Genomic DNA, 25,557 nt, shown 5'->3' on the forward strand with positions numbered 1-25,557 from the left:
GAGTGTAGCCTCTCGTCGGTAGCCAAACACGGACCGAAACGACAAGCCGCTGGACTTTGGACCGCTTCGGAACCCGGGTCGCCGTCGAGCATCGGGTTGTAATTGAAAAAAAGAAGAAAAAAAAAACCCCTTCATATTTTGGTTTGCATCCTGACTTTTCCACATCGGGAGCTGGGGACATTCGCTGTCAGCTAACTTCCCACAATAGGTCGCTGCGTCGCCGGACCGCTGCATATGTCGTCTTCGAGCTCAGCAGTTTGACTCCAGCCCTTCCAGCCGTGCCCAATGCTGAGGAATGGATAGCGTGTCTGCTAAAGGTGGGAAGATGGTCGAGAGTGATGAGCAGCCGAGGAGGGACAGCGGCGGTGGCGCAGCGATGGCCGCACTACATCAATGCGAACTCATCCAGAATATGATTGAAATCTCCATCTCCAGTTTACAGGGGCTGCGCACCAAATGCGCCGCGTCCAACGACCTCACGCAGCAAGAAATCCGCACTTTAGAGGTAACGAGCTTTTCGGATGTGCCCGAGCCGCGTCCCGCGATGCGAAGCGGTCCGGTTAAATTGCGGAGTCATGAAGCCCAAACGCTATGTCCGCCTCACACAGGCTGGATGGCTGCGAGCGAGGCGCCCTGTCCCCGAGTGTCAGAGCGTTTGTGTCGCTTGCAATCCACTGCTGGATCGATGCATTTGAGGTGAAGGCGGCTCAGAAATGATATTCTAGGCTTCGGGCTGCACAATTTCTCTGGAAGATCTCTAAATTGTCGAGGCATGAGGGATGCCCGATCCGGTTATATGTGTGACCTCTTTCTGTATAGGTGGGGGTGTTTGTCAGGAGCCCCTCTGATAGTTCACAGCGCCGTGCTGTGCGGCCGAATACAGCCTGGCCTAATGGCACACATTCAGGCGTGCAGATGCTGCTGCTGGTCCTGGTTCCCGTGCTGCGCTCTCCGCACGCGCGGGTCCGTGCAGCAGCCGCGCGGTGACACAAAACCGAAATGTACGACGTGTTCCACGCGTCCCCCCCTCCCCCCCGCCGCGCCGCGAGTAGGCAGTGGTCGGACGCGCTGCCTTCCCCGCATCTGGATGCAGATTCGGTCCAGTCGCGCGGGGATGACTTGACATTGCTTTGCGCAAGAGCCGCGGCTTTGTGAGGGCCTCGGCGTGTCCCACTGTAGTAGGCAGTCATGCCTGGGAGCGTGCAGGCATCAGCAGAGGATGCTCTCCCTGTTTTCAGCTTGCATATTCAAAAAAGAATTAGGATGCAGATTGGAAAATGCAATTTGCAAGCCGCTACATGATCATCTTTAGTCCCTTTTATGCAAAATCTGCCTCATTTCTGTTTTATAAATGCCAGTTTCTATCATTCCCACTGCCTGAATTTAATAGTAATGCTGACACAGCCCCCCTCCTGAAGGGTCACTTCTGTCCCGGGCCTGCATGTGTCCACCCGTGGCATGTTTACAGTCGCACACTGTTGTTGTAATATTCTCAGCTGCCAGGCGACTGAAGGGATCATGTCATGGAAAGTCCAGCTCCATGTTGTGGGTGACAACGCCACGAGGGGACAGCAGGCCCTGGATCTGCCGAGGAGGCCGATGGGGAGAGGGGGGGGTTTGCTGAGGGGTATGGAAGGCTCATTCGATGAGTTGTGAAGAACAGTGGAGTAGTACGGGGTTAATGGCTACAAATGTGAACTCATAGCAGGTAGATGAATGTATCGTTGGTATGGGCTCCAGACGTGCTGACACTGGAGATATGATAGATGGTAAATGGCTTTTCTGGCTCATGGTTTATTTAGGGGTTTTACCTTGGATAAAAGGAATATTCACTCCTGATTGGCTCGAGGCTATCAATTATCCATGTCTGTTTTATTTCTGTATAACTGAACACCCCATGAACAATTGTGCCGGTGGCCCTGTGAAGCAATGTTCCAGAAAGCTCCGAGCATTCAGTTTCATCCACGCGGAGACGCGGTAGCCTGGCTGGACTGGTTTTCCAGTGACCTTCAGACTGGTCAAGACTCGTGGCTGATGAACAAAGCAGCCTCGTCTTCGTCTTGTTCCTGTCAGACTGCTGCAGCGGGCCAGGTGGCAGACCGCTATCTGCTGCTCAAAACATCTATTTGTAGCTGTGATGTACTTTTTTGTGTCAAGGTCTGCAGGAGGAAAAAGAGAGAGAGCTGAGCAGAAGGGAGGGATGACCAAGCAGTCCCGTGTTTTTAGCTTTTTTATCCATTTTCATAATATTAATGTCCGCAAAATAATTTGGTAGCTCCTCAGCTGGCTGGCAGGCATCAGGTGCAAGTTGGCAGGCTACTGTGTGGGAGCAAATTTTCACAGGCTCAAGCAAAGAAGCCCAGCATTAAATGAAAAATTCAAAGTATTAACTGAAATAGAAACCAGACCGGATCAGTTTGCATGCTGTTAGTGGTCTGTTTTAGGCCCCCCTCCCTCCCACTGCTTCTGAACAACGAGTGAGAGTGGATTTGCTGAACGTAGCACGTTGACACATCTTAAAACAGTCAAAAGCGTGGTTAAAAACACAGCCTGCTTGAACAGTTCGTCCAGACAGATGTGAGGGCACGTCCGCGGCCCGTCCTGCCCCGCACGGCTTCAGCCCTTCTGCGTCCGCTGTCATGCGTACCTCTCCGCTGCGTGGAACAGGACGTGATCTGGCAGAGTACTTCCTGAGGTACGCTGTCTCATAGGTTCGCTTTGCTCTGGCATTGTTCTACATGACAATGGGCAGGCCGTGCCTGTCACACGTGTTTCTTGAGGGCTATTAAAACGGCTCTGAGGTCTCTTTCCTGTGGTTAGAGGCCATTATAAGGGGGGGAATCTCGAGGAGTCAGAAGTGCAAATAGTGGGTCCGGTTACCTCAAGTTAGCTTTGCTGATTTGTGGTTTGGCAAGGTTCAGCGTCCTCCTCTGGTGGGCCTCGAGGAGCTGAACAGCTTTGTTTTGCTGCATTGGAAACAGGTACTGTAGATACTTCCTGCTTTAAACTCAGCTCTTAATCATTTGTTTACTGATATTTTATTCCATCTGATTGTGACTGTACATTTGTCTCAGTAGTCAGTTTCTGGTGAGCAGTGAGTTCAGAGTGCAGCCTCTCAGCCTGGCCTCACCTCACATTAAAGAGCATGTATGTAACCCGTACGTGAAGCCGCTCTGAATCTTCTCAGGTTGATCGTGACTGAAACATTTTAATCAGCTCACGAGCAGCGAGGTCTTTGGTCAAGTCAAAACTTTCAGGAACTTCCCCTGAACCCGAATACTTGCCGGTGGTCTCATTACGCATCAGCAGGACTGTGGCGAGTCGTAGCTGCAGCAGTCTGATTTCTTCAGGTCATTTTCATCCATAACACGCTTTGCTGTGACTCACTGTTTTACTGTCATGTTATTCCTTCTCATTTTCCCTGTTTTCTTCTTCCTCTTGTGTGCCATAGATACAGGGCGAGCGGAGAAGGCGTGAGTAATTCCTCTCGCTTTTCACTGATTCAGAGGTACCAACTGATCAAACCAGGTAGACTCTCGGATTCTGTCACTCAGACGAGGGAAGAAGTCACGACTTTAAACAGATGATTGGAGGTTAAGAAAGCGAAGGAGGAGAGAGAGTCGTGAAACTGACAGCTGAAACTTATTCAACTTCTGCCATTCAACATTCAATGTTACTACAGTTGCTGTCTATTGACACATATTTTCCTCCCTTTTAAAGCCTACATTAAGTTTTAAACTGAACTTGTGCAAATGTGCTCTTTGACCTTTTGGGCACTCAGCGAGAGGACGAGAGAAACAAGCGAGTTTTTGCTGATTTTGGTGCGGGATCAGCCGCCGATTGCTCATCAGGCTGCACATAACATTCAGACATTCATCTTCGTTGCTAAGAAGCCTGGTCTCAGTGTCTTACAACAGTCTTTCAAGCGGCGCAGGCCCGGCACGGGGTGCTGTCTTGATCAGCAGTCTTACTTCCTATGTCTTTACTGGCACACCATTTTGAAACCGCATCTTGCCATAAGTGTGCACTTTCACTTCTTGCTTTAGCCCTCTTTGAGATTTCACTTGCCACATGCCTGCAATATTTAAAGTCAGCAGATTGTGGAGTTGAGCGTGGATTTAGGCTGAGTTTTAAGATCGGATTTCAGCCAATATGTCAGATGCTTTATATCAGACATGCAGTCGACACCTCTGAAGCTCTCGGCTGCGTCTAAACCTCGACCCCGTTGTCGTGAGAGGGTTCGGTGTCTGGAGATTCTAGCAGACGAGCTGTTTGTGCCCAGGTGATCGCCGTCCTGTAGCAGGAAGTGGCCGCACATGATGGCCTGCTACTGAAGCTTTAAGACACAGTCGCTCACCTGAGGATTTTAGCGAACGGCGTGAGGTCGGGGCAGTTGTCACACTTGTGGCATCGCCGCCACATTGCACTGGAGTGCCATTGAGAGAGGCTTGAACTCACTTTCTACTCTCATCGAGAGAGCTTTATTATTCCACTTGAACTGTGTGTTTTTTCTGCCTTGCCAGTGAGAGGATAATGATACTGGCCTCTCAAATGGAGTGCTAACTGGTACTTCACTTTTCACATGTTAATCCCACTCAGCCTGGTCTCTGCCTCTCACGCTGCCTGTGTGTTACTTCTACTGTAGCTCTTTATGTATGCCTGACTTTTGCTCGAATGCGTCTGCGCCGCCTCTCGCAGCGTGTTTGCTTTTAAACCAGCTCCACATCGGTCTCAGTGATCCAGACACAACTGAAAAACCTCCTGTAAACAGCAGAAGTCAAGTGTTTGCTCACGTGCTGTGTTTGTTAGTGTCAAATGTTGCGAGCTGTTAATTCTTTGTTGTAAACCCTCAGATAAAAGCAGCTCTTCCCTTTTTAACGGCCGCGCTCAGTAATGATCAGCAAACAGCAAAGCGCCGCTGTGTTTTGTCTCCTCGCGGTGTTGGAGAGAGTTTGCTGCGCGCTCGTGGTGCGAGCTGTTGTGGCTGCGTCTATATTTAGACATCTTTCTTCCTACGCATTTTCAGGGTTGGTTGTTAAATAAGAAAATCAAATGACGCGCAAAGAGCCTGTGCAAGAGGGGAGAGCAGGGAGGAAAGGGGAGGGGAGAGTCGAAGCCAATCCGCTGGGCCGCTTCTTATGACATGACAACTGCTGTGTGTGTGTGTGTGTGAGAGGCCTAGGAGAAGACAATGGAGAATGTTGCTTACGCGAGGGTATAGAGGAAACACAACTCTAGTGACTGTAGCAATGCCGACCCTGTCTCTGTTTCCCTTTTTTTTTTTTTGCCCCCCCTTCCAGTATGAGTGGTGTAGTCAATAAGAACGGACTGCATGGTGTGGAAATCAGGATGAGCAGTGTAGGCTGGCCTTAATCTATTCTTGAACTGACTCAGGATGAGTTGCATTACATCCTGTAATTTTGAGGTCTGCTGTGCTTCTCTTGTGGAAAAGGGGGGATTTGCTTGCCTCAGCTCTAAATTATAAGGAAGTTAGCACAGTGTGCCTGGTTGTAAATGGTTAAGACTGCTGTGTGTTGTCGCTGTATGTGTGAGGAATGCAGCTGAATCAGGGTGAAGTGTGTCCTTTTAAAAGAAGTTTTTGTTTAATTGCTAAAAAAATGCTACTGTTGTGTGTCTTTTGAGATAAATAACTGCCCACATGTCCTTGTGTCAGATACATCACAGTGTAAGCCTCAACTAGGCCAAGGCTCTTAGTGTGTGTGTGTGTGTGTGTGTGTGTGGGGGGGGGGGGGGGGCAGCAGAGGCCATTGTGTCTGGGACTGTCAACCACGCACGTTCAGCCTACCGCAAACGTCCATGTGACCTGACATCTGCATAACTAGCTCTGCCTGGCTCCATTGTGTTTTCCTCTTTTGACATTTTCATCTCTCTCTTTTTTTTTTTCTCTGCCTAGATAAAATTGTGCATGAGCCATAAAACATCGGCGCACTCATCACGGTTTACTTGCGTCATCCTGTGTAAAATGTGTCCTTGAAAGCGATATTAAAATTAGCCTTAAATTTGCATTATCTTCAAGCTCCGGTGCTGCTGTTGCTACTGTCACATCCCATTTTGACTGTGACACTGACTGGAGCTGCCACATGTGAGCGCAGAGGAGACTGCAGGCTACAACCTGTCACTTTGCTGCTAACGGTGATGATATTGCGCTCAGATTTGGTTTTCTCCTATCTTGGACTTACCAGATTTTGCTTGGATGTCTTTAACATTCGATAGCTGGCGTGACACGATGAGTAGAAACGCTTCGGTGGTTCTCACAAGAAATGTGTGTGTTTTTAGCGCAGGAGAAATAAACTGACCTTCCTGTGCAAATATCATTTTCTGGGATAGAGCGCCGTGCTATCCTTGGCAGGTGCGCCAAAGTGGCTGTGTCAGCAATAGCCTTGAGAAAACAATCGGAGCAGTGGGATCTGCTCCCCGAGTCTGCTGTGTCAGGCAGGCCGCTGCCGGGACTCCTCTCCCCTCCCTGGCGGCTGACACGCCGGCTGTCACTCATCTCCTCGCAGCATTAGGCCGTTGCCATGGTGTAGTTTAGCTCCGCTGACAGGTAGGCTCTGACGCCATTCCTCCTCCCACCTCCCGGCCACGCGTCAAATGCTGCTTTCCCCGCTCTGCGCCAAAAATAATTTGCACGGGGCCTGTCATTATCTTTTTTTGGTTGGCTGATGTGGCTGACTGTGCTCACACCACAAGTGCACACATTGCTGATATCAGTGAGGGATTTGGGGACTTGTGTAATCCTATCCACCTTATTTACTGAGGATGATAATAGGTAAAGTGAATGCTCTGTGTGTTGCTGGAGGTAAAAATGGCGGCGGCGTGTTGCTGCTGTTACACTTACCGTCCTGTGGAGGTACGCGGTGACATTTCTATGTTGAGATGTATTGCGTCTGAGCTCTGTGTTTCACATGTATGGGGAAAATCCCACTGAAATGTTGCTGACGACTCAGAAGAGGGGTTGCTAGGTAACCTGACGTCACAGCACTGCACTGGTGTGCAGGGAGGTAAAGCTGGAGGCTAGCTCATTAGCCACATCGAGTAAAGGCCTCTCACTGCTGGCCACGCTGGTCCAGACCTCCGGAAACGCTGAACCGAGACGCTTGACGAGAGCGCAGAGAAGAATCTGTGAGGCTCTGCGATTCTGAGTTTTGGCCTGTGAAGGATTAGATGTGAAATATGTCACAGCTCCACATCGTTTTAGTCCCCCGTCTACTTCGGCGCACATGCCTGTCTGCCAGTATGTTTGCATGTGTGTCCAGGGATTTATGTGTTATGATTTATGCGTCCAGCTCAAATGCAGGGCTGGGCTGCCTGTCTCTCTCCTCCACCCACAGATGGAGCTGCTCTTACTAGCTGGGCTCTAAGGTCAAATGCATGCAACTGCAAGCGGGTTCAAACTGTACAGACATTTTGGACACCGCTTTTTAGAAGCTAACTTGCTTAAAAAAGGTTTTGTAGGCATTGACATCTAAAGTCTGAAAGCTTGCAAGTCTTGTACATTTATTTTTTTATGGACCAATCAGCTTTTACGACATGGTCCTTCCTTCTTCTTCTGAGTTCTGAAAACGTCACATTTTATTAGTTTGCATTCAATAATGCATGCTGTATTATTATTTCATAATGCTCTCAGTGCAGCTGATAATTGATGAGTAAAAAGCTGCAGTCAGAGTCGACACGGAGAGCATTTACCTCCGTTCCATCTCCGCTCTTTCATCTCCGCGGCCCGGAGTGGAGATGCTTTTGTTGGCTGCCTTTTCACATCCCAAGGCCGCACTTTCCGAGAGCAGCGTGGCTGCGTGAGTTTTTCTGTCTGCTCGGCGAGTGGATGTGTCAGGGAGAAAGCTGAATGAGCGGAGAAAGACACGCGCTCCTCATTGCCGCTCGGGCACTCGAGAGGCGCGCGGCGGGTCGAGAGCTGGCTGGTGTTGCTCGGATCATCTGAAGGTGCCGCCTGCTGTAATGGACTCTTACAGATAGACGGCGAGATAAGGAGACACACTATACGGCCGCGCTGAGCTGCACAACGCGCGCCGCTGCAAACCAATACCTCGGTGTTCATTGTAATACTTACTCACAGGACCACTGCACTTGACATTGGCTTGGAAAGCATTGGGGTAATGTCTTGCAGCTTTATATGTAGTTGATTATTTGAGTGCATCAGGCTTTTTCAAGGGTTTGGGATGGGGTGGTTCCTCAGCCGCCACATGTCCACAACTACATGCTAGAAATTTATTTTTTTTTAATCATCACACAGGAATTATGTCGCAGGCACGTTTATGGTTGATTGTGACTAAAGGTGCAAGTCTGGTCCAAGTTTTCCGAGAGCTTGTGATGAAACGAGAGTCCAGCAGGAAAATTGACTGGTCATGTGGCACTCTCTTCCATCGTTATGTCACTGAGCTGCTTTCTCGCTCCAAACACACTTGGTTGCCATGCCAGCTCCGCAGACGCTCTCATTAGATGACCAGCTCATTGTTCCTCTGTATGATAATAGCTGTTTGTATCTAATTAACTGTCTTGAGCACTGGGGGCACTGGGAAATTGGGTTAAACAAACATTACTGCAGGTACACTGAGCTCAGAAAAGAAAAACGATGCAAGTGTGGAGTTATTTCATGTGTTGGGTTAACCTTTATTGTTTTGATGGAAAATATGTAGTAGTTTGTGTCATCTGAGGCGATGAATGTATGATAGACTTTGCTCTATCCTGTGTTATTGCTCCAAAGGATGACTTATTGTGTGTGGTATTGCAGTAACAATAAAACACACATATTGCCAACGCAGAGGTGTGACAGATAATCCTCCTCGGTGAAGGCCTGCTCCTTAGCTCCCAGCACGCTGCGAGTCTCCCCTCTAACCCGCCCCTCCCATCTGCGCTGTGTTCTCTATTGCTCCCTGCAGGTGAAGCTGACGAAATACATCTGTAAACAGCTGCAGTGCAAGCAGAAAGTGCCAGAGACGGAGAGGCCCGAGGCCCTGGACAGCTACCCACACCTACGAGACTGGCTACGCACCGTCAACCTGCGACCGGAGCTCATCGAGGTGGGTCGCGTCGCGTCTCCCTCTCGCCCTGGCCCCGGATCGCTGTGTTTGGGTCATGTTTATGTGGATTCAGCATGTGTACTCAGCGCCCGCTCACGTGTGCGCGAGGAGCGCTCGACCGGTGACCGCCAAAATGTCTTTCTAAAAGAGAAAGTAATTTTTATGATCATTTAAGCTGCAAACAGTCGCAACAAATCTGAACTTGACCTGATTAATTTTTGGGGGGTGGAGGGGAGGGGGGCAAAGAGTTTTTCAAGGCAGTATATAAAAAAACGTTTCAGGAGACTAATCTGGGGAGGAAAGTGACTGCTCGCTATCACTCGGACAACACTAACATGTCCTCCTTTAGACTAACTTCATGGCCGCCAAAAATCTAGTTCCCAACCTGCTGCCATTTATATCTTTGTGCCATGTCAGTGAGACTGGAAAGTTCCTTTTATACGAGTGTGTGAGGAATTCCTCCATAATAAATGTCTCACATATCGTTAAGAAAGGTCTTTACTTGGACTCATTTTGGCTTTAGCCGATTGGAATATTTGGTGATGTTTGTATGTGCGCTGTAAATATGTAAGGTGTGATAAATTCTTGTTTCTCATTTGTCATCTGACGCTAGTGGCAGATGACAAATGTATTGCCCAGTCTCTTAAAATCCAGGCTTTCTTTAAACTCATATGCCTGTGTTAAAATGGTTGTTTCTGCATACTCCTGTGGAGGAGCGTGGCACTGAACAGCACAAACAGTCCTTCATCAGTACAATTGTTTCTAATTATAAACATATCTGCTGCTAAAGCTCTCCTGGCTGTGTGCAGTTCTCTTATCAATGTGAGTTTTATTTCTATTTTTCTAACTTATTAGCAACTGGTTTAGATCCACTCTTACAGTTTTTATTGCATTATAGTAAATCTAGTCAGGCATTTGCATGCTGAAGCTACAGCTCACCCTTTTTCCACCAAATCAGCTCCGCTCCTTGAACCAGTTCCGTTCAGGATTCTTGGAACCTTGGTGCTATCTAGCGAACCAGCCCGCGTTTCCGCCACTGGCGAGCGGAACCGTTGTAATCGAGGATGCGTCATGAACGGCGGGCGTTGCACAATGCACAAAGGAAGCAAACAGTAGTCACAAGATGGCGGATCGCATTGATTACCTGCAAGCCTTTGTTCTGTTATTACAGATATGTGTGTTTATCTAAAAAAAAAAAAAAAAAAAAAAAAAGGCGGGCTTGGCCAGCTATCAATGCTAACATGTAGACAATAGACGAATTGTCCGTCCTCTCTTTCCAACCTGTAGAATATGAAGCGCCCGCCGATGTCGCTCAGGTCAAGGAAAACCTGCTATTTTTTGGATCCAGCTGGAAATCAACTTTTTAGATTCCAAACTAGTTTGTTTTTGGTCGAAATGCTTTAAATGCTTCAAAACTACCTGCTCTATGTGTGTGGAAAAGTTAAGAGTGCTGTTCATTGATAGAACCCAACAGCTGGCTGCTGACTGGCCAACAAAAATGAATCAAATGCATTAATTTCCTTATTTTGCAGGTTTAGTGCAATCCTCATTCCACCACACGATTTTTTTGTCACGTTTTAGTGTTATTCCCCCCTCCTTCCACCGACTCCCCTTCCTGCGCAGCTGTAAACTGTTTTAATCCCTCTCAGCTACCGCGTGTTTGTCTTGTTCTTGTCTGCCTTTGCTTTGAGACCTAACCGTAACCTGCTCATTTTACACGTTTCTGCGCTTGTTATTCTTTAATACGCCCCGAGTCCGCGCATGCTTTGTGCTCCGTTTCACCGCCTCCTTGCAGATCTGATTATTTGTCTTGCGTGGACGGTTTAGTCATATCTGTCATGCTCAGTGCTCTGTTTGCTTTGCCGTGTAAACCCCACCGCTTTCCCTTCAAAGAAGTCAGCTCCGCGCTTGAGAAAGTTTTCTTGATAGCACAGCGAGTGCAGCGCTCATTTGTATATCTCGTACACCAACGGGGATTTCCCAAAACACGTAGAGCCGTCATGGCGTAACGATGACCCATTTAGATCAAATATTATTAGATTGAGATTTCTACAGTGCATCTCCTCACTCCGTACTTTGAGGGCTGAAGAGAATACAGTGCCTGTGTTCAGTATTTAATTTTCTAGCCTCTTTGCTCCCGTGCTGCAGCTGACACCGAGGTGTTGCATGATGTTATGCAACCATGTGGAAGCCATGTTGGCAAGCTTCTTAAATGCCCACGTGTGTCTCTCTGTCAACTAATTAATTTTGTCTGTGGCTAAACTAAATAGCCTTATCTTGATTAACCCAGGCTCACAACAAGTAAAAGTTTGCCAAAGCATCTTGAGCCAAAATGGGCTTTAGGTTTGTGTTTGTGCGTGTTCTGAAACGCCAGCTGATGATATATGATGCATATTTGCAGCAACCCACTTGATTTAATGTGCAGATTCAACAGCAAAGTGGTGTTAATTGCTTTGTACAGATACTCAGCAGTTCTGACCAATGATCCTGTATCAAGGAGGCTGCAGCACAGCGAGCATGCATGCAAGCTATGCTGTTCATGGTGCTAAAATTATAATGTTATTATGAGTGAGTAGGCGGGAGGGGAGCGGAGGGCCCAGAGCCACTTTTGAATATCGCGTCACTCACCCTCGCTGCTGTGTGTCTGCGTGTGTGCGTCTGTCTGTGTGTGCATGTGTGTGTCCGTGCTTCATTTTGCTTACAGTGTACACACGAGTGTGGGAGACTGGCCTAGTTTTCTGATCAGTGTTTGCCCTCTCAGAGCAAGGGTTTAACCTGACTGATAAGGGATTGCGTACTTCCCATGTCAAAAAAAAACATCCTTGCCTCGCTGGACTGTCTCCTATTTCCCTTCTCTGCTCCGTGTGTTTGTGCTGTCGTTTTGCCTCCTGTCTCAGTAACTGAGCATTAAATAAACAGGCGTGTAGGTCTGCAGCCACGGAGCTTTTAGTTTCAGTTTTAAGATTTAGATTTAACTTTACCGCTGAAGCACGTAAGCATAATGTCGCCGAAATCTGCTGCTGACGGTTAACTTCGGTTTATGAGTGCAGATGGTGGACTGGCTGCACAGCGGATCACAGGCACTGTCACGCTGGTCAGTGTCTTTGAAGTTGTTATAAATGCAATTTTCCGCCATGAGTTTGTTGCTAATGCAGCTGAGGGCCGAGGCTTGTTCCATTCATCCAATCTCACTCCTGATTCAACACTGTTTTACTGTCTACTACTTTAAAAGCCTCATCCAGAGCCCTGTTGCTCCGTCTCAGCAATGTTGCATTTGTCTGTTGATTGTGGGATAAAATAGTCGATTTACGTTATAATGTTGGTGGCAGGTTGTCACATAATGAGGACCTGTAGCTCGGTTTGAAATACTTATTGCACACACTCACATACACACACATAGTCTCCCAGCACAAGTGCAAATCAGACCAGGTTGCAGAGTATTCTGTGTCTGCTCTGATTTGTAGCCTACTCCTGCTAGCCAGTCTGCCTCCCACTCTTGATTCTGCCCTACTAATGGCATCCTCTGCTCGTACAGTGTTGTGATGTGTGTATCCTCTGTGCGTATTACATGCCTTTCTTCTTCCTGTGAGCTGCCGTCTACGACTGCACTTTATTTCCTCCGTTGCATAGATGTGTCGGTGTTAGATGTGAATCTAGAAAGAACATGGCCGCCTCTCGAACAGTCCAATATAAAAGCACCGAATGGACATTGGTCAAATCTAAGCTTGGTCTGAAGCCTTTGCCCTGAGTCAGACTTGACCCAAATTTCCCTCGAACAAGGTGGGCTTGACCACTGCAGGTTTTGGCCCCAAGTCCCATCTATATTTTTTTACCACTATCTACTAATGCATGCATAAAATCGCGTCTTTAGTGCTGTATAATCTGTGCAGCAAAATGCCCCAAACAAACAGGATTACACTGATTTCCAGGAACAGTGCAAGTCAGAGGTTGCATGACCTATTTAGTGCCCTGCCACGCTGCCCTTTTTAATGCTGAGTCCCAGCCTCCTACGGGCCATGATGCTGGGACCAGTTCAGTGTCAGAGTTTTTTATTGGTGTTCTGCAAACAACGTCAAGCAGACACTCTTTGCTTTCTCCTGTGTCACGGATGTTGTCAGTTTTATTATGGCCACACTGATGCTGTTAAGTATTAGATGCGGGAGAAGGCTAATTTTTATTGTTTCTCAATATTTGGCATATAAACGTCATCATCCTGATTACTGTTTATACACTGTAACTGATTTCCCCTCAGTGGTTATTACCTGCTGATAGTTATTCTTGATGCGTAGCTTCCCACTGATACACAATAAAGTATATTGTCTGTGTGTTTTTTGCTCATTCTTGTATAGTTATTGACTCCTCGCCCTCTGTTTTTCTTGGTATTGCTCCTCTGCAGGCAGTGGAAGCGAAGTTGTCCTTGGATGCCTTACTGCAGATGACAGGTGCTCAGGTGAGGGATACAATGCGAAGACTAGGGTCCAGTTCAGAAGAATGTGCCAGGCTCAGTGCTGCCCTCTCCTGTCTGAAGAGTGCCACTGAATCAGGTATGTGTTTTCTCCGTGGGAGCTTCCATGATCAAGTGCATCACATTGTATTCACCTTGGGCTTTCTAATGGGGGTGTTTTTGTGTGTTGTCTGCTGTTCAGGAGGTGAGCTGAGGGAAGACGGGAGTCCGTGGCTGTCTGAGCCCACGAGGAGGGACAGTGGCTCTCTACTCACCGCAGACCAGCTAACCAACCTGGGGACTCCACTCCGCCCGCACAGTCCTTCGCCTCTCGCCCGCCCATCCACCATCCAGTCCACCCCATCCACCCCCTGCAGTACCTTCCCTCATCCCCGCTCAGGCTCGGTGTCAGCAGTGCCCACGCCCGAGCCACTGGCATCGTATGTCCACGGCGAAAGCCCTCTCACAGATCCGTTCCCGATGTCCCTAGCCCGCGCCGCTCGGCTCCACGGGCACACTTCCACCCCACCCATCACTCCGCCCTCAAAGAGGCGACACCGACTGAAGCCGCCCTGCACCCCCCCACCCCCATCCCGCAAAGTGCTGCATCTGCTCCCCAACATCACCCTGACGCGCAGCAAAAGCCACGAGTCCCAGCTGGGCAACCGCATCGAGGACCCGCCCACCAACAAGTAGGTGCTCAGGTTGCTGTTCGGGCCGACGTGCCGCTACAGAACTCACCTCGTCAAGAGCCTTTATCAGAAGTGGGTCAGATTAGAACTAATGGGGATCCACAGATCACATTATAATTGTAACGGATTTCCACTGTCGACTGTGTTAGCACAGCTTTACGGGCGCTGGCGAAAGTGCTGTGAGAGGTTATATTAGGTAGCATTTGATTCTTTCCATCTTTGCGGTTCTTTAACTATAATAAGCAGGCTGATTGAGGAATTAAAGCCTGATTTTGAGGTCTCATTCGCTGCTTACACCTCGATTCCTTTATTTTTTTTTTACTTATGACTGGTATGAATCCAGAATTCATATACATTTTTACTCTAAGGATCCGTTTGTGCTAACACAAATATCCTTTTCAGATCCAAACCATTCGATCCATTACTAATAGATGAGAGAATGAGACTCATTCTCATTGACATGCAGTTTGTCTGTGTAATGGTCAGCCGTTCAAACTGATAAAGTCACTATCTGAGCCGCACAATATGAATTGATTGATGCTTCATATCATTATCAAGTCAGTGAATCTGTCTGTTTGATCTGCTATAAGGTGAACATTCATATATGCGAGGCCAAACTCTCCTTAAGCTCTGTAGAGCTAACGTGTGAAATGTCCACACGAGAAATGGGAGAAATGTGGGCAATGAGTTTTGCTGAAAAGCCAACAACTTGCGGGTGCTACCAAGAAAAAAGCATGATCATGGTGGTGTTACAGTAATTGGGTTGCTTTTGCAGCCTTGTGTTTCTCAGCGCTTCCTGATGAGAACAGTTGCTGGTGCAGTTTTCAGGGCAGAAGCGGAGCTTTCCATAGATACACTCGCATGTGTTCTCTCTCCCTCTTCCACATCCTTTCACATCCTGTTGCTCCTTTGCTCCGACTGTGCGAGTGGAGCTAATCCCTGCACAGATTCCCAGAGATTATGACTCATGTCAAAACAGGAAGTATTTCCTAGGACTAATGCTCAGAGGTGGCAAGACACACACAATCTCTCTCTCTCTCTCGCTCATTCCCCTCCTCTCTCTTCCTCTGTTGTGATTGGATGCGCATACACAAACAGGCCGCATGTTTATCCATAATATCCTGTCTGTTTATGGAAAGCTTTACCAAAAAAAAAAAAAAAACCCTGGCAAATGCAGAAGTAAATACGGCTGATATGGATCCAACGCAGCTAACGCACACACGGACGATCCTGCTAGTTTATCCTGGCTTTGTACGCACAGACGTTATATTATAACAGCGGTCTGAAAACGGGTCACAGCCCCGATCGCTGATTGAACAGAACTCACAGAACAGTTGGGCTCTTTTTCCAACCGTGATTGCTCACGTGCGTTTGTGCATGTGTATAAACCACAGAACTGGCACTGCTTAGTGATTCGGTCCTTGTGACTTCAGTCTGGGTGTTAAGTATGTCACCCTGGCTATCCCGTGCCAATGCTATTTAGGTGCTCCAACGTGCCTCTCGAGCCCTTATATAACCTGCCATACATTATTGTGCTGAAGAAAGCCAGTCTAGGTTTTGTTTGGACCTTCTGATATTCCAATTGTGTTTCTGCCTCCCCCCTCCCCAGGTGTGTTAAAAAGAATAAGTTGCTCCTGAATATGCAAGTCAACGGGAACGGATGCGAGGACTCGCCTTCTCGTTACCCCGTCGTGTCTGCGCGCACCCCTGGAGTCCCCCCCGCCGCCACCACTGCATCTTACACCCTGCCCGGCACGCCCACCCTCCTGGAAGAGCACAGCACCATTAAGAGTGAGTCATGTATGCATTTAGATTTTGCTGATGGGGGTGATATGCATGTCTGACATGTCAAACATAGTCTGTTTTAGATTAGAATGTTTATCTGATTTAAGATGTGATAAATCTGGGATTTCTGGACTGAATATGTGTAGTTTGTTCATTCGTGTGCAAGCGTGTGTGTTTGTCTTTGGGCTTGAATGTGACTGAAGGCTTTGGGTCTCAGTCATTACTGTGTGAGGGAAGTGTAGTTCGACCCTGCTCTAATGGCAAAACCTTAAATTGTTAAATGTTCAGCTTGGATGAGGCACTGGGGTCACTTCATGAGATATCAGTTTTCCGCAGCATAGCCCAACCCTCCCCTTGATTTTTCTGCCTTTCTTCCCATCTTTGCATCTCTTTCTCCCTGGCTAGATAACGTAGCAGTGCATCGCAGCTCCCCACAAGCAGTGAGGAGGGACATCGGCCTGGCAGTCACACACAGGTAGGTTTCACACAGTGTATTCTCTCCTGTCACAGGAAAGCAAACAAGCTATATTTGTCATTAATGACATAACAAATTAACTGTACTAATAATAGTAACTCAACAGTAATATAATACAGCATGTATTTCATTCATTTCTGTGTTAATGTAGGTTTTCAACCAAGTCCTGGCTGTCCCAGACGTGCCAGGTGTGCCAGAAGAACATGATGTTTGGGGTGAAGTGCAAACACTGTCGGTGAGTCGAGCACTTTCTCTTTAAAAGAGAAGATTTTTTTGTCATACTGAGACCATAGAGCAACAGCTTGTTAGTAGTCAGAATACAGACACACAGGACAGACAGCTTAGCCATGCTAGCGCAGGGATGCTCTTACATGAATGGTCGTCATTGCTGGGTCTCTCATATGCTGCCTGCTGTCTCTGCAGGTTAAAGTGCCACAACAAATGCACAAAGGAAGCCCCATCCTGCAGAATCTCCTTTCTACCAAGTGAGCTTTGTTTTAATCCTCAGTCATGCTGTTGAGGGACAACATGTATTTTGCATATACACGTCAACACTTTCTATTTCTCTTCTAGTCGCCAAAATTCGGAGGACTGAGTCTGTTCCGTCCGATATAAACAACCCCGTGGACCGGCCGCCAGAAGCACCGCAGTTTGGCACATTACCGAAGGCCATTACAAAAAAGGTATAAAAACAAAAAGGCTTAGGAGTTCATGGCATTTTATGTTGCACTTTCAAATAGTACTGAATAATTAGTAACGGTAAATATTCCGGTTTGCATCCATCCCCGCCCCACCAGGATCATCCTCCAGTGCTGAACCAGCTGGACTCCAGCAGCAATCCGTCCTCCACCACCTCATCCACACCTTCCTCCCCAGCGCCCTTCCAGCAGAGCAACCCGCCGAGCGCCACCCCACCACCCAACCCCTCGCCCAAAGGCCACCGGGACAGCCGCTTCAACTTCCCAGGTAAGCCTCACAGATGCCTGGATGCACACATGTGGGAGGAAATGCACACATACAGAGAGCCAGATTCTGTAACCAGACAAACGCAGCACACACACATACTGTACATACTGAAACGTGCATGTCTCCTTATTACAGATATACAGATTTTCCCCTGAATCAGTTTATAATAGTATGAGCCACAAACGCCCTTTTCTTTCCTTCTCTCTCCTTATATGACATTAACACTGAGAAACAATTGTGCTTTTTTTTACAAAATCTGTTAATTCAAAGCTTCTCTAACCAAAGGTCTCTCTCCCTGCCATGCTTGTCGGTCTTTTCTCCATTTTTTTTTTTTTGCAAAAGCTGCCTGCTACTTTCAGCATAGACCGCAGTTTATCTTCCCCGGTGAGTTGATGGGTCCAAAGCGTCATGCTTCATTGTCATTCTCCCATCGTTGTCCCGCTCTCCAAACCCTCGATTCCCCGCAGCTCTCTGTCCTCTGCATGTGTGCTTTTAGGGGTTGTGGCATTTACAGTAGACGTCTCTCACTGTGTGGCAGCACTGGGATTGCATGTCGACACCCAGTGGCTTTTTGACACCATCTGCTGGTGGTAGTGGGGAATTGCATGAACAGTCATTCTATGTATGTGGTGGGCCATGAGGTTTCCTAAAGGGAAAGGGGAGGGAAGTACAAGAGGGATATAATTTTTGCTCCTCTCATTTGTTCTCAAACCATCTTATTTTCCTCTGCAGATGTCTCCAGTCCGGCTCATTTGCACCCCGATGTCCTCCAAGACACTGTGTAAGATATTTATATCAACCACAAGATTATTAATTCTTTATTTTTTGTGGGATTTTACCCCTCTGATATCAATTCTCTGTGTCACAGCAGTGAGATAGAGCAATCTGCGGATGACGTACATGCTGAGCTGGTAGAAGATGAAGATGAAGAGGTAATGTTGCAGTCTGCAAAGTGCACTTTGGTTGAGGTTTTACTGTCAGCATAATGAGGTTGCTCAGAGCCGTGTGTCTGAAATGTATCTCGCGTCACATTCGGGTCAGTTTGTGGAGGCTGATGTCGTCATCTGTCAAAGGAAGCACAGGGATGTCAAAAGAGATAAAATGACTGAAAGACACAGATGTCATCACGGAGCTCACTGAGCGATAACGAGCGTAAACAACCTTGGGAAGCACCGACTGGTGACACGGGATGCAAAAATGGCCCGTTAACCTTAGACAAAGCTGGAAATGGTGACGTTGACCCAGGTCATGATGACAGAGGAACACCTGAATGGATGTTTGTTATGGCACCAGAGTGAGTGTTGAAAATCAGCTGTCAAAGCAGGGACACGTGGGTCAAACTCATTTCCCTCAAGCTGTGTTGGACTTGGAGCTGATAAAAGGGCAGATCTGTTCTATTTATTCGAGGACATCGGGTCATTTTTTTTTAAAGTGAGCACTGTAATGTGATGATATCATTTTTACACGTCATTAAAATACCCAGAATGCTGGTTTCTTGTAAATAATTTCAGCGTGAATGACCTGACATTAACAAAAAACAATACCTCCTCTGGCATTTGCTTATTGGAAACAGGCTGACCCGTTTGGCTACGATGGTTTTTGGAGTTTGACATTATTAATTTGACCAGGAGACAGCAAGACAAAGCTGCAGACAAAGGAAGGACAGTACTTTTAAGTCAGGGCTGGCTCACATTTACTGAATATAATGAAGAGCAACAGCACAATTTCAAAGTGACTTCGCCAAAAGACTAAATAAGGAACCATAAGGAGATGCAGATTCATTATATACAGTTTTTGCCCCATTTTGCCATTTGTAAACATAGGAAAAAATGTATTTGTCGTAATTTGAAGAGTGGAAAACTTCCCAAAAACTAACCAATTTCACATCTTCACATGTAATCTACTTTTCTGCTGATAGACTTTGCGTTTTCCCCTTTTACGCACAGTGGACTAACAAAGCCATCACCACACTCTTGCAGGAAGGAGAGGAGGAAATTGAGGTTGAAGATGAAGACCCCGATGCGGAGGAGGACGACGAGGACGAGGAGGAGGAGAATGAGGACGACGGGGAAGACGAGGATGACGGGGAGGACATTAGGATGAACATGGGCTCGGACGGTGAGTGCGACGAGCTGGACGATCTGCCCAGCTCTCGGGGAAACCAGTGGAAGGGCCCCATCTCCCGCAAGCCGAGCCAGACCAGCGTCTACCTGCAGGAGTGGGACATCCCCTTTGAGCAGCTAGACCTCGGAGAACTCATAGGAAAGGTGAGGCTTCTGGCGCTTATTAGTATGTGGATCATACTCCGAAAAGATGCTGAAGTCGTTGTTTGCTTGCGCAGGGCCGCTGGGGCAAAGTGCATAAGGGTCGGTGGCACGGCGAGGTAGCGATCCGACTTCTTGAGATTGACGGGAACAATCAGGACCATCTGAAGCTCTTTAAAAAGGAGGTGATGAACTATAGGCAGACCAGGCACGAGAACGTGGTCCTCTTCATGGGGGCCTGCATGGCTCCACCCCACCTAGCCATCATCACCAGGTGAGAGCAGAAACATCCTGAACACCTCGCAAAGGATTTAAACCTGAATGCATCGTTTCATCTTCAGTCTGATCTTTCCTTCTCTCTCCCCACAGTTTCTGTAAAGGGAGGACGCTGTATTCAGTTGTTAGAGACACTAAAAACACTCTGGATATTAATAAGACGAGACAAATTGCTCAGGAGATTGTAAAGGTAATTTAATCTTTTATATCTGTTCAAAGCCAGACCACAAACTGACTTTTCCAATCCTGTAGATGCATGCCAGGAAATATTTTCATTACAAGAAACAGGAAATCTCGAAGCCAAAGATATTAAATATGATATTATATTTTTGAATGACAACACTGACAACTGTCGCTGTTCGTCTCCCGCTGCAGGGAATGGGCTACCTGCACGCCAAAGGCATTGTTCATAAAGACTTGAAGTCGAAGAACGTTTTTCATGACACCAATAAGGTCGTGATCACAGACTTTGGGCTGTTTGGGATCTCTGGAGTTGTCCAGGAGGGGAGGTAAGAAGGCCTTAAAAGCACAACCTCAGCTAAAGTGCTGTCCACACTGCGCTGCTGTTGGAGCTCCAGTCATTTGTAATAATTGCTGAGTTCCACAGTGGCTGCAGTCCTGCAGGCAACTGCCTCATCAGCCAGTATTGCTGAAGTCTCCTGATAGTAAAAATCTGAATGAAAGGCTTGTTCTTGAAGTGCATTCAGAACACACAACTTGCTAATTTTGTTCGCCCTCTGTGTGTCACTTCGTGAATAGCTGTTTTGTACACAGGAGCTGGCGATGGATAGCATTTGGTTAATGCATTTTCCACTCTAGTTAATACATCTTTGCACTCAGATTTTCCACTCCATTTGATTTGTTACTGAAAACTGTGTACCTTTTTCTTTTTTTTCCCAGGCGTGAGAACAAACTAAAACTTCCACACGGATGGATTTGTTATCTCGCACCAGAGATTGTGCGCAGGATGAGCCCAGGTAACAATGAGGACCGCCTCCCTTTTTCCACCTCAGCAGATGTGTACGCCTTTGGGTAAGCTCTGCACACTCACAGTCAGTTAAGTTAACCTGCTGTGCTGTAGGAGTTGACCATTTGACAGAATAATCATGCTTTTGCTTTCCCCCCTTTAAGCACCATTTGGTATGAGCTTCAAGCTAGAGACTGGCCAATCACCAACCAGCCTGTGGAAGCTACCATCTGGCAGGTGGGCAGCGGAGAGGGCATAAAGAAGGTCTTGACGGAGATCAGCCTTGGCAAGGAGGTCACTGTGAGTTGAAACCGAAGCAGAAGTGTGTCAGTCATTCAGAAAAGCACATGTTTATCCTGCTTGTGTAAGAGCGGTCAATAATTACCGTGCTGTAGCGATGCAGAGATATCAAGATGTTGCGAAACTTTTTAGATCGATCATCATTCATAGTCCACAGTCCAGTGAGTGCATGGCTCAGTGCTTCTCCAGGTGCACTGACTCAAAGTGGTTTGTTGTCTCAGGAGATCCTCTCCGCCTGCTGGGCGTACGACCTGAGAGAGAGGCCGACCTTCACGCAGCTGGCTGACATGCTGGAGAAGCTGCCAAAACTCAACCGCAGGCTTTCCCACCCCGGACACTTCTGGAAGTCTGCAGAGTAGGTATCCAGGAGTGAAGGACGATGTGAAGACACTGGACATGTGAAACAAAAACAAAAGATCCCCGTGCTCTTGTTGTGGTTCCCTGTGGTACAATGGCTTGTAGTCTCACTAATAAATAAATGGATAATTGTTTAATAGATTTTGAAAATGTTAAAAAGGTTTGAAGCACTTCTTAATTTCTCTTCATCATCGCACATGACCCAAATACACCCGGCACTGCACGGCGGCATTTCCCGCCTCTGCTGTTGCTTGCTGAAATGTGAACTTTGTTGTGTATGGATGTGAATTTTAAAGTTTAATTTATTAATTGTCCAACAGCACGTTCAGAATTGTCACTGTCTCTGACGTCATGAGCAACGTCAGACTGTCGCGCAGTGTGATCGGATAGTTTATCATTGTTTCCAGTTTCTTAAACGGGGGTGGCAGGGCTAGGAAAAAGGCCTTAAGACACATCCACACAGATATATTACATTTGTGTTCATTTCTGTCCTCATGCATGTGTGAAACAACAGTAATAATGGCAGAAACAGCAGGAGAATGAGGCCGTGTGATCACTCTGTAAATATGGCCATCTGAAGTGGAGATTAGCTGTAAAGACAAGTCAAAATCATGAGTTGAATACATACACAAAACTAGAATCTGCTGGATTTCTGGACCGAAAGAATTAATGATCGGAAAATGAGTCATTTAGAACTTTTGTATAGCTTTTGTATTTTGTCTCTCACATGTTGTCATCTCCGTCGGTATGTGCTAATCCTGTCCAGCTTTTCCACTTCCTGCCGCCACGCAGCCCCTACACGTTTGTGACGTCACTCCAACTTCGCCCGTTTCCCACTTGATTTCTCCTTCTTATTTATCTATTGTGTTTTGCTCCAGGAACTACACACGGCCATTTTATTTCTAATGTAAACCCAGTGGTGAAGGGCTTCGCTGTCACGCCTATTTAGTTAAATGCCAGTTTTGGTTAGCTGGATGATGGGAGAGATGCCAGCATGTTGTCCTGAAAAGAAAACATTGCAAATGAGTTAAAGAGGTCTGCTTAACCTTAAAATAATTTCTTGATTGAACTCACACGGCCTGCTCTTTTAATGTGATGAATATCCTTTAACTAATCTAAGTGTATGTAATATCTTGCTACTTTTCAAATTATGCTTTCTTCACTGTTACACTTTCACTAACCGTCTAACGTTTGTGTTTTCCTTTGCTCTCTTCTCTCTTCTTCTTCTCTCTTCTAATCTAGGTTGTAGCAGTCACTCTGATTCATAAGCAATGCAAAACAAAGCCTGGGTCTGCCTTGCATGCTCCTGTATCCTTAACTCTTGCAGGATTGATCAAAGCATTGCCTCTGCCTGAAACAGACACTGCTTCCACTAATCCACAGTCTGATCTTCCATGTCTAACCGTTGCGTTTTCTCGTCGGGTGGAGAGGAGCGGAGGGCGGGGGAGGACGCCGCTGTCGTCCTGCACGCTCTCCCTCCGTTCGTCTGGTATCTCTTTGCCTTCCTTTTGGTTTTGTTCTGTAATGTCGTCGGGGACTCTGAGGCTTGGGAATAACTGGCTTGTGGTGTCTGTGCTGAGACTGACTGGTGTGCTGTGGTCTGTGCCCGCTGACGGCCGCCCCGTCCTCAGCCTGCTCACCTTCTCCCTGCTGCTGTGATCTGGTTGTTCTCGCCGGGGCCCCGACCACACGGCCCTTTTTCTCTCTGAAACACACACACACTCATACAGAAACCCACTGCTGGACAAAAAATGGACTCTACTACCAAATGGACCACTTCATTTATCTATGTTTTCCCCGAGGGGTTGACACATGTTTGACAGGCCGCTTGAGTGATGTTCTCAAACCACCTGCCTCTCCGCTCCTCGCTCTCAGTTTTTAGTTTGTGTGATGGCATGTGCTGAGACGGTCACCAGCCCATGTCCAGACACAATATGCACTTTGTCATCAGGAGGGGGAAAAAAAAAAAAAATCATGAACTCTTTTTGTTGTTGTTGTTTAGTTTGGTTTTGAATAGTCTTATTTGCAGTGTTTTCATTTTCCTTCCGGAGGGTCTCAGAGGCGTGGATGGTGTGATATGCTCACTTGTATGTCGTCTTTTTGGAGTATAACCTGGTAAATTCACTGTTTATTGGATGCATTTGAAAACAGGACACTGATGAAGACTTGTGTATGCTAAACGGCAGTTGAAATGAAAAGAAGCAGGTGGAGTGTTCCCATCATCATTCACAATCCACATGGGAATAGAATAATGCTGGCTATTTATGATTAAAGACTTTTTAATAACTGTCCATCCATTGAAGTGTAAAGTGCACCTTATACGAATATGAGTTATTTAGAAAGATCCTTCTGTCAAGAAGTTGAGTGGTTTCATTCTCTGCGCAAAAAAAAAAAAAAAAAGAAATCAGGAACCTGGCGCAAAAGTGTCCTATATCTTCCTAAAACATTACCTCTTGTGCGCGCTTGTGTATACTGTTTGTGGTTGCTCGCTTCAGTTGGCGTGCTTGTATTTATGTGTTGTGTGTGGGTGCACGTGGGACTGAGTGAGCGTACTGTGTTGGAATATGTAGGGTGGGTTCTCGTGAAAGACCGCAGTAAATGTTGTGTTGCAAAATCCAATGGTATGTCATGTACATACATTATTTAATGTATAGCAAATGAACCTGATTCTTCTAATATTTGTATAAACATTTTCTATGTAAAATACATCACGACATTTTTTGAATAGGTACTGCTATGGCTATTACAGATGTGTATATATATTTATATTTTTTTCATGTATAAAATACTGTATAAAAGCTGTACAATTTTTTTAGAATGGGCCAATACATGTTTTTTTATGTTGGTGTAAAAATTCATATTTTTGTATTGCATGTGACTACCATTCTGTACACGCAGTTTCTGTTTTCATCCATGGAAGACAATAAAATGAGGCTTGTCATGTAACAATAATGTGAACACTGATATTTTACTGTTGCGCTTGCTTAGTATCTTTAAATAACCTCCAAACTAACTGAACTGTACATTCCAGTTCCAGCTGTTTTCATTATGTACACTGAGAGTGTACAGTATATAAAAACATAACACTCATGAGCTTGTACTGAGGTTTCAGCTTTCTAGAAATGGAAAAGAAAATGCAGACAAGCGTCAGAAATGTTGAAATGCCATAAGATATGCAAATATAATCAAGTAACGGTTTTGGTGAGTTTGTTTGGCTTCATCCAGGAATCAAAATTTGAGTAGTGACTCTAAGCCAGAGTAGTTCGAATGGGACAGAGATGGGAGGCATATGTGGGTTCAAAGCATACTTTTATTTACAACTAGCTACAGACAGGTGGCAAATTAAAGGATAAATACATCAGTGGCGAAACATAACGAATGCAGATGGTTCCACACAGGTGTACTACACGGTACAATTAAGCAATTAACGGCCAATCATGCTCTGTGGCATGTGTAAGAACGCTGAGCAGGCCCAGCTGATTCTGATTTTCTATCAAGATGGCAAGAGGAAAGGATCTAAGTGGCTTTGAAAGACGGTTCATTGTCGGGGCGCGGATGACAGGAGCTTCAGTCGCAGGAGCAGCGATGGAAGACACGTCTATGGGACAGAGAAACTTGAGTAAACAGGAGTTGTGGTCGACAGCACATGATTGGCCATGATTGTTGTGTATTAGTGCGATATGGAAGGAAAAAGCAGCTCTTCCTCAGGTGGCCGAGAACGTCAGGGCGGGGTAGATCAGACTGTCAGCAGGAACAGTCGGCCAACAATTACACAGAGAGGGGTATTATAGCGGGGCTTCGCTGAATAAAGCCCTCATTACGAAGATGAATGCACGTTTGAAAGCTCACAGGCACTGCTCCACAGAGATGTGGAAAAAAGTGGTGCGGTCAGATGAGTCATCCTTCGCCATATTCTGCACAAGTGGGCGAGTGCATGTGCAGGCCTGAGTGCTTAACCCCTACAGCGAGGGG

The 25,557-nt window shown here is 46.7% G+C and overlaps 1 protein-coding gene across 4 annotated transcripts; it reads left to right on the forward strand.

The window, feature by feature from the left end:
- ksr1a (kinase suppressor of ras 1a) lies at nucleotides 1–24,008 on the forward strand. Of its 4 annotated transcripts, none has more exons than XM_041952434.1 (21): nucleotides 1–505; nucleotides 8,919–9,059; nucleotides 13,456–13,603; nucleotides 13,706–14,195; nucleotides 15,805–15,986; nucleotides 16,386–16,455; nucleotides 16,607–16,690; nucleotides 16,879–16,940; nucleotides 17,029–17,138; nucleotides 17,253–17,421; nucleotides 17,764–17,805; nucleotides 18,154–18,202; nucleotides 18,290–18,353; nucleotides 19,401–19,688; nucleotides 19,763–19,959; nucleotides 20,055–20,151; nucleotides 20,337–20,470; nucleotides 20,862–20,993; nucleotides 21,093–21,228; nucleotides 21,450–21,583; nucleotides 22,828–24,008. In XM_041952434.1, exons 1-21 carry the CDS (start codon nucleotides 296–298, stop codon nucleotides 22,832–22,834), a joined length of 2,946 nt encoding a protein of 981 aa, XP_041808368.1. In that variant the 5' UTR covers nucleotides 1–295; the 3' UTR covers nucleotides 22,835–24,008. The 4 variants fall into 4 exon arrangements, with proteins under 4 accessions (XP_041808368.1, XP_041808369.1, XP_041808371.1 ...); XM_041952437.1 differs by lacking the exon at nucleotides 1–505 and adding an exon at nucleotides 2,638–2,695; XM_041952436.1 differs by lacking the exon at nucleotides 1–505 and adding an exon at nucleotides 2,722–2,981.
- Nucleotides 24,009–25,557: the final 1,549 nt, after the last annotated feature.

The sequence above is a fragment of the Chelmon rostratus genome, chromosome 14, assembly GCF_017976325.1.
Source record: "Chelmon rostratus isolate fCheRos1 chromosome 14, fCheRos1.pri, whole genome shotgun sequence".
NCBI classification, from domain to species: domain Eukaryota; kingdom Metazoa; phylum Chordata; class Actinopteri; order Chaetodontiformes; family Chaetodontidae; genus Chelmon; species Chelmon rostratus.